General features: G+C 44.2%; 1 protein-coding gene across 1 annotated transcript in view; it reads right to left on the reverse strand.

The window, feature by feature from the left end:
* Nucleotides 1-12,811, reverse strand: part of LOC144326684 (uncharacterized) — a 42,957-nt gene extending 30,146 nt beyond the window's left edge. The window contains 4 exon segments of the mRNA XM_077923434.1: nt 6,348-7,602; nt 11,011-11,093; nt 11,435-11,561; nt 11,763-12,811. Coding sequence (XP_077779560.1) covers nt 6,348-7,602; nt 11,011-11,093; nt 11,435-11,561; nt 11,763-12,179 — 1,882 coding nt within the window. The 5' untranslated portion in view covers nt 12,180-12,811.
* Between the last annotated feature and the right edge of the window lie 4,714 nt (nt 12,812-17,525).

Here is a 17,525-nt window from a genome sequence, read left to right on the forward strand (position 1 = left end):
TAATCCTTAAAAGGTAATTCTACTCTAATAAAGATATATACATAGAAAAAACTATTAAAAATAGCTAATAATCATAGAAAGAAGTAACAAGGGCGTCATCTCTCTTGGACCTGGTCCAAACCTACAGAGAGATACTGAATTATTATTATTATTAAATTTGTATACTGCCCTATACCCGCAGGTCTCAGGGCAGTTCATAAAATAAAGTCACAATATGAAAACAGAAGATACACTATCAAAACAAAAACTACCCAATAACTCATCCCCCCAAAAAACAACTCAAGTACAGTGGTACCTCAGGTTACATACGCTTCAGGTTACAGACGCTTCAGATTACACACTCCGCTAACCCAGAAATAGTACCTCGGGTTAAGAACTTTGCTTCAGGATGCAAACAGAAATTGTGCTCCGGCGGCGAGGCAGCAGCAGGAGGCCCCATTAGCTAAAGTCGTGCTTCAGGTTAAGGACAGTTTCAGGTTAAGAATAGACCTCCGGAACGAATTAAGTACTTAACCCGAGGTACCACTGTACTGGGATCTTTGTGAGGAAGTGACCATTTCCCGGTAGAAAGTGACCCTGTCCTCCTGGGGTTCATGCTGAGCGGAGTCAGAGATGCACTCTGGACTTTAAGACGGTTGATTTCCAGCAAGTGACATCTAGAACCCTCCCCCCTCCCCAAAAAAAGGACACATTTGAAGCAGAGCCAGCTTGGCCAGAACCCATGGACATTCTCCTTACCATTGTTGCAAAACTGCTCGGCTGATTGAAAACTCACATGCAGCAATAGAGAAAATAAAGAGTTCCTTTATTTGTAACCGGCAGCAAAGTGGCTCAGAATATTGAGTTCGAAAGTCTCAGCCTCGAGCAACAGGTTCCAGGGGCTTTTATACCCTTTGGCCTTTCAGCATCTAGCATTGAATATTCATATACTGCAGCAAAATTTAACCAATCATTTGGGACAGCACCCTTCCTTTATTCCTTATAAGCTTACTTCCTGTTACAGTTAGGTAGTTGTGTTGGTCTGCCGTAGTCGAAACAAAATAAAAACAATTTCCTTCCAGTAGCACCGTAGAGACCAACTAATAACAAACTTAGTTGGTCTCTAAGGTGCTACTGGAAGGAATTTTTTTAAATTTTGTTTAAGCTTACTTCCTGTTATTGCAAAGAGCTCAGCACTGCACAGAAACTGTTAGGCACTCTGCAATTTTCATACAAGGCTTCTTCTCCTTTTCTTGCTTTCAGCGTTTCGGGGATACAGTGGTGCCTCGCAAGACGAAATTAATTCGTTCCGCGAGTTTTTTCGTCTTGTGATTTTTTCGTCTTGCGAAGCACGGTTTCGGAAAAGTTTTGGAAAAGCTTCAAAAATCACCAAAGTCTTCAAAAACCTCAAAAAAGGCTACCACACCGCGTGCTATGAGTTGCTCCTCGAAGCCAAGTCGCAACTGTATTAACGGTGTTAAGAAAAAGGAAACAAACTTGCAAGACGTTTCCGTCTTGCGAAGCAAGCCCATAGGGAAAATCGTCTTGCGAAGCAACTCAAAAAACCAAAAACCCTTTCGTCTTGCGAGTTTTCTGTCTTGCGAGGCATTCGTCTTGCGAGGTACCACTGTATTGCAATGTAAGCTTAAGCAATGAGGTGGGTTTGCTTAGCCCAGATTTGCAAATCTGTCCCTGGACAAATTCCGTCCCCAGAATGTCCCCAGATGTGCAAATCTGTCCTCGGGAAACGTGGCAGCGGCAGGCTCAGCAGCCGGGAGCCAGCCTGGTAGAGCAGTTGGCTCTGGCTGGCTTTGGGAGCTGCTCACTGTCCGCTGCCATGGCGCCCGCCATTTTTCCTTGCTGGAACATACAGCGAGGAAAAATGGTGGGCGCCATGGCAGCCAACTGCGCTTCCAGGCTGACTCTGGGCTGCTGACTGCCGCTGCTGCTGCCACTGCCGAAGGGGAACCAGGGATGTCCAGCAGTACAGATCTCCTGTCCCCTTCCCCCTATGTTTTGACTGATGGGGGAGGCTCAGGAGTTGCGGGTGGTTGGCCGTTGCCCAGTTTTTTAAAAAAACTCTGCGCATTGATGTTTCACAGGGTGCGAAAGAAGGGCTTTGCACCTTTATACAATATGCATGTGTGCTTGGGCCCAGGGTCTTTTGCCTCACCATCCCCACTGCTGACTCCCTGTTGCTACTCAGCTTACAACAAAAAAGTGTCCCCGGATTCATTGAAAAAAATCTGGTAACCATAGGTTTGCTGCCTATGTGTCTGACTGCTCAACAGGATATGGCTGCCACACCATTTATATTAATATTATGTTTATGGCCTGTGTTTTTTCCAGGACTGGAAGTCAATGCAGCTTACCGATAAAATAGAAAAAGAAGTGATTAAACTCCAAGAGAGTTAATATATATATGGATATAAAGAATTATTAAAAGTATTGATATCAACAGTACAGTGGTACCTCACAAGACGAATGCCTCGCAAGACAAAAAACTCGCTAGACGAAAGGGGTTTTTGTTTTTTGAGCTGCTTCGCAAGACGATTTTCCCTATGGGCTTGCTTCGCAAGACGGAAACGTCTTGCAAGTTTGTTTCCTTTTTCTTAACACCGTTAATACAGTTGCGACTTGACTTCGAGGAGCAACTCATAGAACGCGGTGTGGTAGCCTTTTTTGAGGTTTTTAAAGACTTTGGTGATTTTTGAAGCTTTTCCAAAACTTTCCCGACACCGTGCTTCGCAAGACGAAAAAAATCGCAAGACGACAAAACTCGCGGAACGAATTAATTTCGTCTTGCGAGGCACCACTGTAATAAATCGACAGCAACACCAGTCCTTTCCTCAAAAACAGCCAGTTCCCAGAAGCTTGTGGGAGCATATGGAGGTCTTCACCTGCTGGCAGCCAATATGGCTTCTCTAGGGCAGGAGGTCTAGGACCAGCCTCATACTCTGTGAATGGACCTCACCCTCTTTTAAAGCCACCATGTTTCATGTGGGAGCAGATTCTGTAGTTCATGTTCTGTATGAAGAAGCAATATCTTATCTCCTCAAGTTCTGGAGTTAATGACTGGGGGACAGAAACACTTTTCTGACCACTTTTTCTATCGGATGCATTATTTTAAATTGCAACACATATAAAATCATAATAAAACATCAAACATTAAAAACCTCCTGACACAGGAGCTTTTTAATGGTTTATTATTTATTATTATTATTTATTGAGATGTCTTCTAAAAGTTGTGTAGTTCTTTATCTCCTTGACATTTGGTGGGAGGGTTTTCCACAGGGTTTGGTTTGACTAATATCTACAATGAACAGCGTAGGAACGATAAAATTCAAATAAAATCAGCTTAGGCCCTTAAAATCTCCAGTTTCCTTAGGGAAAACCCCTTAAAATTATTACACTGATGCCTAAGTGCAAAATACGGAATGCTAATTGCAAGGAATGTTTTATGTGCCAAAGGAAATAAACTATGCATTTGTAAATCTAACTCTCCTCAGGAAAACAATCTGTAGCATAGCAACCATAAGGAACGTTTCTGTGTTTTGCAGCTTCTGGAAAGACCGGAGAGATGAATTTCATATCCTATGGGACGGATGCGGAAGAACAAAGATGTGTAGGAAAAACTGGAAAATGAAAATGGGGAAGTAGGCACCCCACCTGGGAATAAGCAAGAATATTAAACAATAAAATTATATACACATTCATATATATATATATATATGTGTGTGTGTGTGTGTGTGTGTGTGTGTTTGTGCATGCATGCTACAAAAACAGGATCTGATTCAAGTTGTTTATTATTATTATTATCTATTAACATTGTGTTTATGATCCAAAGCCCCCCAAAGCTTCAAGCCCAAGGGGTTGACTGTCTTGGACACACAGCCCAAAAATTAAAATGGGATCTCGGCTAGCAGCACATGGGATAAATCCCCATATGGGATAAATCCACGTCTTCTTTTGTAACTACAAGCTAAAGCATGTCTTCAGAGAGCATACTGTGAACTGAATGTAAGTAAACTATTCATTACTTATAAGGAAGACTCTTGTGTCTTTATTCTTTTAGGCGGGAATCAAAGGGGTCTTACCAGGAATACACTCCAATCTGGGCACGCCAGATTGGATAGCTTAACTAAAGAGATTCATATGAATCTGCAAACTAGCTTCTTGCTGTGTAAAAGGGGAATGAGCTCTGCTATATGTAAACCACTAGCGTGAGTGCGAAAGGATAATATATAATCAATATAGCCTCTCCTACTATCCACAGCATTCCCACACACATACCCCTCAAGTGCTTTTGCCTGGCTGGAATGGGTCACTAAATTGTGTTGGTGCCCCTTGTATGCCAAGATGGATGCAAGTGGGAGTAGAATCCTCTGGCTTGTTTTGTGGCTGGAATGCAAAACTCACATCACTTTCGTCTCTGGACATGTTGCATGTGGTCCCCGGCTGGTTTTTATTTTATTTAACAAAAATCGTATAACTGTAGTAAAACCTCTTGGTGGGTTTCAAGAAATATCAAAAGTATCAATGAAAACAGTTCAAAACAACGGAAAACATTTACATATCACTGAAATTAAGAGTGAAAAGGATTCAAAGACATCAACATCTACGTGTCTGGATAGGCTTGCCTAAATAAAATTGTTTTAAGCAGGAGCAAAACAGAGTACAGCAAAGGCAGCTGTCTGGTGTCAATAGGCAGGGAGTTCCAATGTGTAGATGCTGCTGCACTGAAATATTGATTTTTTCACAACTGAGGATTATGTGGCACTGGTAACAGCGCCCATTCTGAAGACTGAAGCAGTCCCATGGGCTTATAAGAGAAAGGCAATCCTGCCTACAAGGGAACACACTTTCTCCCTGCATGCCTAGCACTGGGAGGGAACCATTCTCCTGTTTAAGGTAGTGTGACACAATAGTGCATAAAGTAAGACCACAAGAGCCATCAGGTTGTTCTGAAACAACAGTTTGGCATAACACCTAAAATCATATACACATAACCAATTATCTGATAAGAATAATTTAACGTAGCAAATAATTTTAACAAACAACACCCATGCAGTGCAACACCTGCAAAGACAGAATCAATATTATTCAATATAATAAACGCTATTAGATACATATATTTGCCATTATTTGTAAACTGTTTCCCAGCATCAGATATTCAAGCCAAAAAGTGGCTGTACATACAGATATGTAATGAAGACCACTGAAGACCTAAAGGTCAAAAAGCATTTGACGCCAAGTAGTGTTTTGATACGTTGCATATATTTGGCTAAATTGTTTTATTAGGTTTATTTATTAATTCCATGTTTATTATTTATTGTTACCTATGAACTACTTTAAATTGCTCTTACCAAACACTTGGTTATGTGCATATGGTTTTAGTTCTGATGCCAATCCATTTCATCACAAGAGTCTTCCATGCATTTTGCGATCGGGTCTGGTGTTCAAAACCTCCACCTCGTGGCCCACCTCCCTTGTTCCACCTCCTCCCCACCATTGCCGGCCTAAGCGTCTTGGCTTGAGGGGAGACAAGAGATTTGGCAGAGGACTTGGCCCTTACTCCTGGCACTAGGTTTCCACCCATTTGCCCTTGCTCCCCGGCGGCTGGGACTTGGCTTCCTGTGCTCCTAGCACGATGGACGGGTGCTGCCTCTGCAGGTGCAAACGCAGGCTGCTGGTACTATAATGTGCTGCGTCTCTGCCCCTGCTCATGACCCGCCTGCAGTGGCTGCAGACGGCGGTGCTGGGATCCACTCCCACCTCAAAGTGGTCCCACACGATGCTCTGCCGCTTCTGTGGTGAATCGGGCTGGCTGCCTTCGGTCTGGGGGGTCAGCGCCACCCCAGGAGCAGTGGGGGATCCATAGGAGGTACCCCCTTGTGGCACTGGTGGGATGTGTTCCTGCTGCTCCTGCTCCACAGGGCTCCAGAAAGAAGCACCTCTGCCTAGGGAAGAGGAGTGGAAGAGATCTTCACCTTCAATCAAGCTGAGGGCATCTAATACAGACACTTCCTCAGATAAGCTGATGTCCACCAGTGGGCTGAGCTCTCTCCCTTCGCTCACTAAAGTGGATGACTCTGCAAGACTGCTGCTGCCAGGGCCTCCGGCCTCCTCAAACAACACCCCGGCAGTAGGAGAAGGCTTGTCCCCGCGACCAGAAGATTCAGGAAAGTTAGGAATCGGGATAGGTGGCTGATGTTGACCAACACAAGCAGTACTAGGAGGAAGATGGACTAATACGACTGGGGGCAAATCAGTCTGGACTGTGTTGCTGCAGCTGTTGCTACTGCCAGCCGTTCTGCCTTGGGTAGGCCTAGTAATAAGGTCGCAACTGTGAGGAAAGACCTTTCCACGCTTGAAAGTTTTATGTGGCTTTTCCCCCGTGTGGATTTTTTGATGAGAAGTAAGAGCTCTTTTCTCTGTGAAGCACTTTCCACACTCCAAGCATTTGTGTGGCTTCTCCCCCGTGTGACTTCTTCGGTGAGTAGTGAGATGCGCCTTCTGACTGAAGCCCTTTCCACACTCCAAGCATGTGTGCGGTTTCTCCCCAGTGTGAATTCTCTGATGAGTAGTGAGATGTGTCTTTCGTAAGAAGCTCTTTCCACACTCCAGGCATTTGTGTAGCTTCTCCCCCGTGTGAATTCTTTGGTGAATAGTGAGATCTGCTTTCTGACAGAAGCTCTTTCCACATTCTGGGCATTTATGCGGTTTCTCCCCCGTATGAATTCTCTGATGGGAAGTGAGCCTTCTCTTCTGCATGAAGCTTTTTCCGCACTCCAAGCATTTATGTGGTTTCTCCCCCTTGTGGATTCTCTGATGGAAAGTAAGGTAAGCCCTCTGACCGAAGCTCTTTCCACACTCCAAACATTTAAATGGCTTTTCTCCTGTGTGAATTCTTTGATGACTAGTGAGATTTATCTTCTGACAAAAGTCCTTTCCACATTCCAAGCATTTATATGGTTTCTTCCCTGTGTGTGTCCTTTGATGGGTAGTTAGGGCAGAACTGTGTCGAAAGGTCTTTCCACATTCCAAGCATTTATATGGTTTCTCCCCTGTATGGATCCTTTGATGGGTAGTTAGGGCCGAACTGTGACGAAAGCTCTTTCCACATTTCAAGCATTTATGTGGTTTTTCCCTTGTGTGAATTCTTTGATGAGAAATGAGACTTATCTTCTGACAGAAGCTCTTTCCGCATTCCAAGCATTTATACGGTTTTTTGCCTGTGTGGATCCTTTGATGTGTAATAAGGGCAGAACTGTAACGAAAGTCTTTTCCACAATCCAAGCACTTATGCGGTTTCTCCTGCATGTGAACTCTTTGATGGGTAGCGAGAAGTGTCTTCTGACAGAAGCCCTTTCCACATCCCAAGCATTTAAATGGTTTCACCCCTGCATGGATCCTTTTATGGGTAATGAGGTCCGAACTTTGACAAAAGCTCTTTCCACACTCTAAACATTTGTATGGTTTCTTTCCTGTGTGGATTTTGTAATGGGTTCTGTAACAGTTCTCCTCCATGACTTCTTTATACAGAGCTTTCTGGTCAGGATTCAGCAGATCCCACTCCTCCTCGGTAAAATACACAGAAAACTCCTCAAACAGCCCTAGACCCTGAAAGAAAGGAAAATAGTTGCTACTTTATAGATAACTATGGGGATGAGGGACCAACTCCCTTCTCTTGCGGGGGCCCAATTGGTGCTATTACCTTCCGTTAAGAGTTTGGGTATAATCCTTGACGCCCAAACATGGAGGTGCATGTTACAGCAACAGCCAAGGCGACATTTTTCCACCTTCACCGCATCAAGCAGTTGGTCCCTTACCTTTCCAACCCTGACCTGGCCACAGTGATCCATGCGATGGTCACCTCCAGGCTTGACTACTGTAATTCGCTCTATGTGGGGCTGCCCTTGAAGCTGTCCCAGAAACTCCAGCGGGTGCAGAATGCTGCAGCGAGGCTCCTCACGGGGTCTCTGCCATGGGAGCATATTCACTCAGTGCTTTTCTAGCTGCACTGGCTCCCGGTGGAGTACAGGGTCAGATTTAAGGTGCTGCTTTTGACCTTTAAAGCCCTTCACGGCCTAGGACCCTCGTACCTACGGGACCGCCTCTCCCGGTATGCCCCACGGAGGACCTTAAGGTCCATAAATAGCAACACCCTAGTGGTCCCGGGCCCTAAAGAAGTTACATTAGCTTCAACCAGAGCCAGGGCCTTTCAACACTGGCTCCGGCCTGGTGGAACACACTGTCTCATGAGACCAGGGCCCTGCAGGATCTGATTTCTTTCCGCAGGGCCTGTAAGACAGAGTTGTTCCGCCTGGCCTTTGGCTTGGAGCCAATTTGATTCCCTCTCCCTCTTTCTTTTTCCTTCTCCTCCTGTGATGAGGCCGCATTTTAATATTTTAACTTTTCAATATTTTAATGTTGTATTTTAATCTTGTTTTTAAGTTGTATTCATTCAACTTGTTTTTATTATTGCTTGTTAGCCACCCTGAGCCCGGCCTTGGCTGGAGAGGGCAGGGTATAAATAAAAATTATTATTATTATTATTATTATTATTATAGCTAGGAGCAGTGTCTATGCTCATTCCACTCATGAATTCCCTTCCCATTCGCCCCATTAACTCCCTAGAGCTTCTCCTTCTAACCTCAAGCAACTACTAAGTTAGCTATAGTGTGCGACTACTGTTGCACAAAAAGCACCTGATGATCGTCTTCCAAAGCAACTACTCTATTCCGAACTTAAATATGGAAAGCGCAATGCTGGTGGTCAACAAAAGAGGTTTAAAGACTCTCTCAAGGCAAATCTTAAGAAATGTAGTATAAATGACAACAACTGGGAAACATTGGCCTGTGAGAGTTCCAGTTGGAGAACAGCCTTTACCAAAGGTGTCATGGACTCTGAAGATGTTCAAACTCAGGACAAAAGGGAGAAACATGCTAAGAGGAAGGCACACTTGGCAAACCCTCATTGTGATCAACTCCTGCCCAGAAACCTATGTCCCCATTGTGGAAGGACGTGTGGATCCAGAATTGGCCTCCACAGTCACTTACAGACTCACTGTTCTTATTCCCAAAAGAAGATGACAAAAAACACTCTCATGGGAATCTCCTGTATCTTCCTCCTCCCACATGTTGCAACTGTTAAGCACCCTTTCCAGCTTCTGCCCAATTATGAAGCCACCATCACTTCCTGTTCTTCAGATCCTTTCATGCCCTTTATTTCACCATCAGTTCCCTTTCCACTCCCTCATTTATTGCAACTCCCTTTGCACCCCTGTCTTCAATTTCACTTTCCCCCCCTCCACCCTCCTTCCTATGTTTCTCAACTCTCTCTTACACACTCCCATGTCCATGCCTTATCCCCTCTTCTATTGTGCAGCCCCCTTTGCGCACACACCCCATGCTAAAATGTGTTACTGCATCTTTAAGATGGATAGAATCTTAAGAGCAAGCTGGTCAGTTAGCTTGTTCAGTTAGAAAAGTTTAGTTCAGTTGACAGATGTTGAACATATATGGGTGGTTTTTTTAATAAAAAAATTCTTTTAAATAGCTACACTGAATCTGGAATGCATGGTAAAGGTAAAGGTACCCCTGACCATTAGGTCCAGTCGCGGACGACTCTGGGGTTGCAGTGCTTATTTCGCTCTATAGGCTGAGGGAGCCATTGTACAGCTTCCGGGTCATGTGGCCAGCATGACTAAGCCGCTTCTGGCGAACCAGAGCAGCGCACAGAAACGTCGTTTACCTTCCCACCGGAGTGGTACCTATTTATCTACTTGCACTTCGTGCTTTCAAACTGCTAGGTTGGGACTGAAGAACGGGAGCTCACCCCATCATGGGGATTCGAACCGCCGACCTTTTGATCGGCAAGCCCTAGGCTCTGTGGTTTAACCCACAGCACCACCCACATCCCACGGAATGCATGACGCCAGGAGTGAAATACATTGTTTGAAGGTACTATGGAATATTTGAGGGCTTCACATCTTTTATTTCTTTCACATGAGGCAGCTGTAGAATGGAAAAGCGAGAAGTTTAAAAGAGCCAGCTTTTTTCATTCAGGGTCTCCCCCTTCTCACCGTACTCAAACAACAGCAGAAGTTTGAGTGAAGTGGGTGTCGAGGGACAGATAGACAAATAAAGGGGGGGGTGGGGTAAACAGGCAGAGGTTTGAGTAAAGCACTGGTGGAAAGACAAAGAGCAGTTGGTCCTTTTAAAAAACCAAACCAGTTTTAACAGGGAGAAATATCAATGATGGGGACAACACAGACGCTGACACCAAAAAAGCTAACACAACAAATGTGCTCCCAGCTCCCTTCTTGCTGTATTTGAATTATTCTTTAAAGTGCCACTTTCACTGCCCTCAGTGTTACTTTCTGCTCACTCTGCTGTTTAAAACAGCCATTTCCCTGTGTGTCCTCTACTTCCACTTTACTGAAAGCTCTGTTGTTTAAAACCATCATTCTCCTCTCTGTCCCTCCACCCCCAGCTTTACTCAAACTTCTGTCATTGTTTCCCCCGCCTCTTTCAGTGTCTCTTCCTTCTTGCTGTACTCAAACTTCTCCCTCTCCCATTCTTCAGCTGCCTCATGTGAGAAAGAAGAGATAAAGGAAGTGGAGGCTTCAAATATCCCACAATTCTGGACTCAAACCTCTACTATCGTTAAAAACCACAATTTTCCTCACAGTAGTACTCCATCCCTGCTTTACTCAAACCTCTGTCATTGTTTACAAATACCCCACTCAGCGTCCTTCACTTCTTGCCCCCATGCCAGGGCCAGTACTGTTGTGCAACTTGCCTTCTCTTTTGTTCCCTTAATGGACTACCAAAACCCATAACATTCTCCAAAGAAAGATTATTATTATCCTGAGGAACTTAAACATTCTTTAATGGTATTCACAGCCTCCTAGGCAGGCTGCTTTGAAAGAAGAAAAGAGGAGGAGAGATATCTGTTTAGGGGTGAGCAGAAGAATAAGGTCCCTAGTGGTTCCAAGCCTCTTTCAACACCGATCGATCCACCTACCTGATCCGGTTCCACAGTAGCTGCTTCTTGACCATCGCAAAAAGGAGAAGCCCAAGGAGGTCTTGCCAGCCTCATTTCATCACCTGTGAAAGACAATCGTAAGTGCGAAGCCAGTAACACTGGTTTAAGTTCTCAAGTATTGGATGCCAATTCACTTTTGAACCAAGTTTCCAAATAACAAAAACACATCCCAAGAATTTATAGCATAATCTTTTTTTTTAAAAAAATAATTTTTATTAACAGGCCAATCACATCACATTAACCATATCACATTAGTTCCAAATTATACAGCCAAATTTTAAATTTTGTTGGGGGTACCCATACATCAAGCTCTGCACGAGTCCAAAACAGGCATCACTTATCTTACTGCTTTAATTAGGAATTTATAGCATAATCAATAGAAGGAGATGAAGTTAGTCTTTACCCAGTGAGGTGGCGTGTCTGTCTATCTCCTGAACATTATCCCTTTGCAAGAGATTGCATTTGGTCTCTGACAGAACCTTCTCCGGTGCAGAGAAATCTTCAGACACTTCTGCAAATGGCCCCTTTACCTGAAATAACAATAAAGGGATCAAAGACAGAAAACGGGGAGAAGGATTAGTAAAGGCACAATAGAAATAAAAGGTCTTAGTAGTTGGGACATTCCTACGTGGATGAATCCCAGAAAAGGTTTGACAATTACAGAGAGTGTTAGCCCACCATCCCTCAGATTCTGAGCCCCTTGGAAGTACCAGGACAAAACTATATTTTACCTGATGCTCTGCCTGCTTCTTGTCGTCGGCCTGGCTCAGGAGGAAACCTTCGGCCAGGGCCACTGCCTGGCAACAGGTCTGTGCTCCACATTCCCTGACCCAGCTCACAATTTCTTCTGGGAGGATGGTCAGGAACTGCTCCAGAATCACCAGGTCCAGGATCTGATTCTTTGTGTGTCGCTCTGGTTTCAGCCACTGACAGCAGAGATGGTGGAGTTGGCTGCAAACCTCTCGGGGCCCTTTGGCCTCTTGGTGGCAGAACTGTCTGAAACGCTGGCGCTGCACATCTGAGCCGAGCGTGTCCTCCTTCCCCAGGACCTTCTGCACTGTTCTTTCCCAGAATTCCCTGGGGCTGCCAGCCTGGTTTGTACAAGGACTTTTTCCTGCTTCGTGGGCAGCTGAATCTTCCTTTTCCATCCTTGATCTCTACTCTAAGGAGGTCTCTGACTGGGCCCAAAAGACCTCTCCCTCTTCTTCTAGGGGCTGTCCAAAATTGCGGTTCTACCAAGTCCTGCAAAATGAACAAATGGTTTGGTGAGTGAATTATACCTTCCTGGACAGGAAGATTTCCCCTGGAAATGTAGATGAGTCTGAATATCAACCAGGACAACCCCCAGAAGTAAAGGCAGTTAAATGCTAAGACCCAGAGAAAAATGAGACTTGTTGGCGAGTTTCCTTGAAGAATTTGTTCTGGTTGAGACTCAGAAGATCCCTCCCAGTCATCTGTCCTCTACAACTAAGAAGAGCCTGGCTGCTGGGTCAAGACAAAGATCCATTTTGTGCAGCCTCTTGTTCTCACAGTGAAGATGAAGAGTTTGGATTTGATATCCCGCTTTGTCACTACCCGAAGGAGTCTCAAAGCGGCTAACATTCTCCTTTCCCTTCCTCCCCCACAACAAACACTCTGTGAGGTGAGTGGGGCTGAGAGACTTCAGAGAAGTGTGACTGGCCCAAGGTCACCCAGCAGCTGCATGTGGAGGAGCAGAGGCGCGAACCCGGTTCCCCAGATTACGAGTCCACCGCTCTTAACCACTACACCACACTGGCTCTCTCCAATGGGAAACCTGCAAGAAGCACATGAGCACACAAAGAAAAGTGGCCACGACGCTGACACAGAACCCCACACAAGAACTGAAGCATTGCCACCCGACCACCGACCCCACTCACCATGCCCCTCCCCCTCTTCCCCCCCTTTCTTCCTACCCTAACATTGTACACAACACTAATGCCTCACAACAAATGAAACTGATCTGTAGAAAACGCAACTTGAAAAAAGAGAGAATGCATGTATTTTTTGTAAATTAAGAAATCTTTTTAAAAAATATTTTAAAAAGAAAAGCAGCCACTGAACTAACGAAATGGCAACTGATTAACTTTCAGACTCACTTGTGCAATAAATGTACATTTCTAGAATTAACACAACTTTTAGAAGACATCTGGGGGCAGTCCTGTATCAGGAAGTTTTTAACGCTTGATGTTTTTATTATGTTTTTATATATACTGTAAGCCTCCCAGAGTAGCTGGGGAAACCCAGCCAGATGGTTGGGATATGAACAATAAAATTAATTGTTATTATTATATATTTGTTTGATGCAAAGAGAGAACATTTCTCTGCAGTGCCTGCTATCTGGTATACATTCTCAACACATGGAGGTTCCACTCCTCTGGGCGGAGATAAATTTCCCCCCTCCTGCTTTCTTCTCATCCCATTCAAAGTTTTGCACTGACTCTCTAAGAAGTCAGCCTGGACAGCTCCGTTGGTTAGAGAGCATGGTGCTAAGACATAATGCCAAGGTTGCATGTTCGATCTCCCTTTGGGACAGCTGCATATTCCTACCTTGGACCAGACGATCCTTGGGGTCCCTTTCCAATTCTATGATCCTGTGAATCTCTTCCCTCTGGACAGGGCTCAGTAATAATAATAATAATAATAATAATAATAATAATAATAATAATAATAATTTTATTTATACCCCGCCCTCCCCAGCCAGAGCCGGGCTCAGGGCGGCTAACAACAGTAAAATTACAGTAAAAACATAATGGGGGGGGCAATTTAAAATTTAAAATACAGGTTAAAATGCAGAAATGTGAAGAAATGAACCAGAGGACAGGCGAGAGCCCAGTAGATGAGACTTTCCACCTTCCCAATGTGAAGCACACCCAAACCCTCCTTTCTTCCAGTTGCTGACCGGATCTCTCCCTTCCTCACTTTCCCAGGAATCACCCCAAAGCTCTCCCGAGCCGACCAGGAGGAAAACACCCGGGGCAGCCCTTGCCAGAGCCCACCCCCCCCCCACTCGAGAAGGCGGGGCAGGAAGCGGCTGCGAGGCTTCGCCAGTTGCTCTGGAGACACCCGAACCCCGCCTCTTCCTCCCCGCGTCCTCTCTAGGAATCTCCCTGCCAGGCAGCCTCCTCCGAGGAACTTCTATTACGCAGGGAGCCGCCTCTCTGTGAGACTGGTGCGTCCAAAACACTATGCAAAGGCTTAATGCTGCAGAATGCGATCCTGGGATGTCATGTGCCGGAGGCAGTTTTCCCCCCTCCAGATTTTTTCACTTAAGAGCAGCAGGTAAATGTTGCCTTATGCTGCTGTCCGCCTCAAGAGTCAGTCTGTCAATATTATTATTTTTTTATTTTTTTTATATAAATTTTTATTGGTTTTCCATAAGTAAAAAGAGACAAAGCAAAAACATAAACAAACACAAAATCGACTTCCCCATACCACCCCTTTTCTGCATTCTTGTTTCAAGATTTTTCAGCAACCCTTTTGTAATAAACTTATTTGTATTTCATAAATTTAACTTCCGTATGTTATTAAAACAGCTGTAGTTCTTTGTCTCTTATTACCCTGATCCCCTAATTTTCCAAATTACAACAGTTTTTAAGATAAACTTGAAATTTGTTCCAATCTTCCTCCACCGCTTCTTTCCCCCGGTCTCGAATTCTGCCAGTCATCTCTGCCAGTCCCATATAATCGATCACCTTCGTCTGCCATTCTTCCAACGTGGGTAATTCTGGTGTCTTCCAATACTTTGCTAGGAGGATTCTTGCTGCTGTTGTGGCATACATAAAAAATGTCTTATCCTTCTTTGGCACCATTTGGCCCACCATACCCAAGAGAAAGGCTTCTGGTTTTTTAATAATAGTTCTCTTCAGAACTTTTTAAATTTCATTATAGATCATTTCCCAGAAAGCCTTTATCTTCGGGCAGGTCCACCAAAGGTGATAGAAGGTTCCCTCCGTTTCATTACATTTCCAACACTTGTTATTGGGCAAATGATAGATCTTTGCTAACTTAGTGGGAGCCATGTACCACCTGTAAATCATTTTCATAATGTTTTCTCTTAAGGCATTACATGCCGTAAATTTAATACCAGTGGTCCATAACTGCTCCCAGTCAGCAAGCTCAATGTCATGCCCAATATCCTGTGCCCATTTAATCATACTGGATTTCACCATTTCATCTTGAGTGTTCCATTTCAACAGCAAGTTGTACATTCTTGACAAGTTTTTAGTATTGGGTTCCAACAGCAGTCTGTCAATATTATTTATTGAATTTATATACTGCCCTATACCTGGAGGTCTCAGATATTAGTCCGTCTCAGATACTACTACTACTACTACTACTTTATTGCTTATACCCTGCCCATCTGGCCAGGTTTCCCCAGCCACTCTGGGCAGCTCCCAACAGCACAACAGAACATCAGACATTAAAAACTTCCCTAAACAGGGCTGCCTGTTACATAAATGAGTTTACATAAATGTGCGGCTTTCTCCCGATTGAAGTGCAGAGCATTTGAGGACGGGGACATTCGCAGGGAAACCAAAATGCTTGTTTACAAAGCCATTGTGAGACATGGACCACTTACAAACACCATCTCCAACTTCTCGAAAGATTCCATCAACGGTGTCTCTGAAAAACCTTACACATCACTTGGGAAGACAGGCGAACTAATATCAGTGTACTGGATGAAACAAAGATCACCAGTGTTGAAGCAATGATTCTTCAACATCAGCTTTGTTGGACTGGTCATGTTGTGCGGGTGCCTGATTATCGACCTCCAAAGCAACTACTCTATTCCAAACTTAAAAATTGAAAGTGTAATGTTGGTGGTCAACAAGAGGTTTAAAGACTGTCTCAAGGCAAATCTTTAAAAATGTAGTATATAAGCACTGACAACTGGGAAACACAGGCCTGCAAGCACTCCAGTTGGAGAACAGCCTTTACCAAAGGTGTCGTGGGCTTTGAAGACACTCGAACTCAGGACAAAAGGATGTGGCTAAGAGGAAGGCATGCTTGGCAAATCCACACCGTGATTAACTTCCGCCCTGAAACCTATGTCCCCACTGTAGAAGAACGTGTGGATCCAGAATTGGCCTCCACAGTCACTTACGGACTCATTGTTAAAACCGTGCCACCAGAATTACGCTTTCCATTTTTAAGTTTGGAATAGAGTACAGTGGTACCTTGGGTTACATACGTTTCAGGTTACAGACTCCGCTAACCTAGAAATAGTGCTTCAGGTTAAGAACTTTGCTTCAGGATGAGAACAGAAATTGTGCTCCGGCAGCACGGCGGCAGCAGGAGGCCCCATTAGCTAAAGTGGTGCTTCAGGTTAAGAACAGTTTCAGGTTAAGAACGGATCTCCGGAACGAATTAAGCACTTAACCCAAGGTACCACTGTAGTTGCTTTGGAAGACAATAATCAGGCATCTGCACAACATGACCAGTCCAACGAAGTTGATGTTGAAGAATCATTGCTTCAACACTGGGGATCTTTGAAACCACCATTTATAAATGGTGCAAACTAACGTGGGCATAGCCAGGATTTATGTTGGGGGTGAGAGCAGGAAGCCCACCTGTTAATCTTCCTAGGTCTAGCAGATTCAGAAAGAAACATCTCAACCACAGTTCATAGAATTGTGGAGTTGTAAGGGACCCCGAGGGTCATCTAGTCCAACCCCATGCAATGCAGGAATCTCAATTAAAGCATCCCTGACAGATGGCCATCAGTTGTTTTAAATTATTTTCTTTTGACCCCCAAGTGCTCAGAAAAAACTCTCAAAATCTTTCCACAATTTCTACTTCCAGTTAGCATTTTTATTTATTTACTTGATTTAGGGGGAGCTGTCCCCCACTGCCTACACCCATGCAAAATAATCATTCCAGCGACTGGCAAGTCAAGAGAGTTTTAAACAGCTACATAGGCAAGTGTGCACACCTACACACACAATCAAACAACACACACACACACACACACACGTCTTGGAAGAGAAGCGTTAAAGTAAAAAAAGAGTATGCCTGACTTGGTCATTGCAGAAAACTGGAAATCCAAGAAAGCGGGCAGCCTAAACGAGTGAGTGGCAGAAGATGGTTTGGTCACAAGTTGTAACCATGAAGGCGATTTTTGCCTTCTGGTGGCGTAGATTTCTAAGATGGACACAAGATCCACTGACAATACAGACACCAGAGTTAAGAAAATTCCCAAACCCGGATCCACGGGTGACTTTGGGTCTTTTCTCTAAGGTAGTCTATTTTAAAGTTTTTATGTGTTTATATGTCTATCACACTTTTAAACTTAAAATCCATTGTTGTATATTGTTTTAAATGTTTGTTTTGCTGCTGGGATTGTAGTTCCATTTGCGTTTCTCAAGCTGGTCTCTGACCGTAATAAATTTCACGTTCGTGTGCAGACACCAGACACCTGCGGAACGCTGGAAAGCTCTGCAGTCTCTATTTTTGTAGTTTGACTATTAGTGCTT

Source organism: Podarcis muralis, chromosome 2 (assembly GCF_964188315.1).
Source record: "Podarcis muralis chromosome 2, rPodMur119.hap1.1, whole genome shotgun sequence".
NCBI classification, from domain to species: Eukaryota; Metazoa; Chordata; class Lepidosauria; order Squamata; family Lacertidae; genus Podarcis; species Podarcis muralis.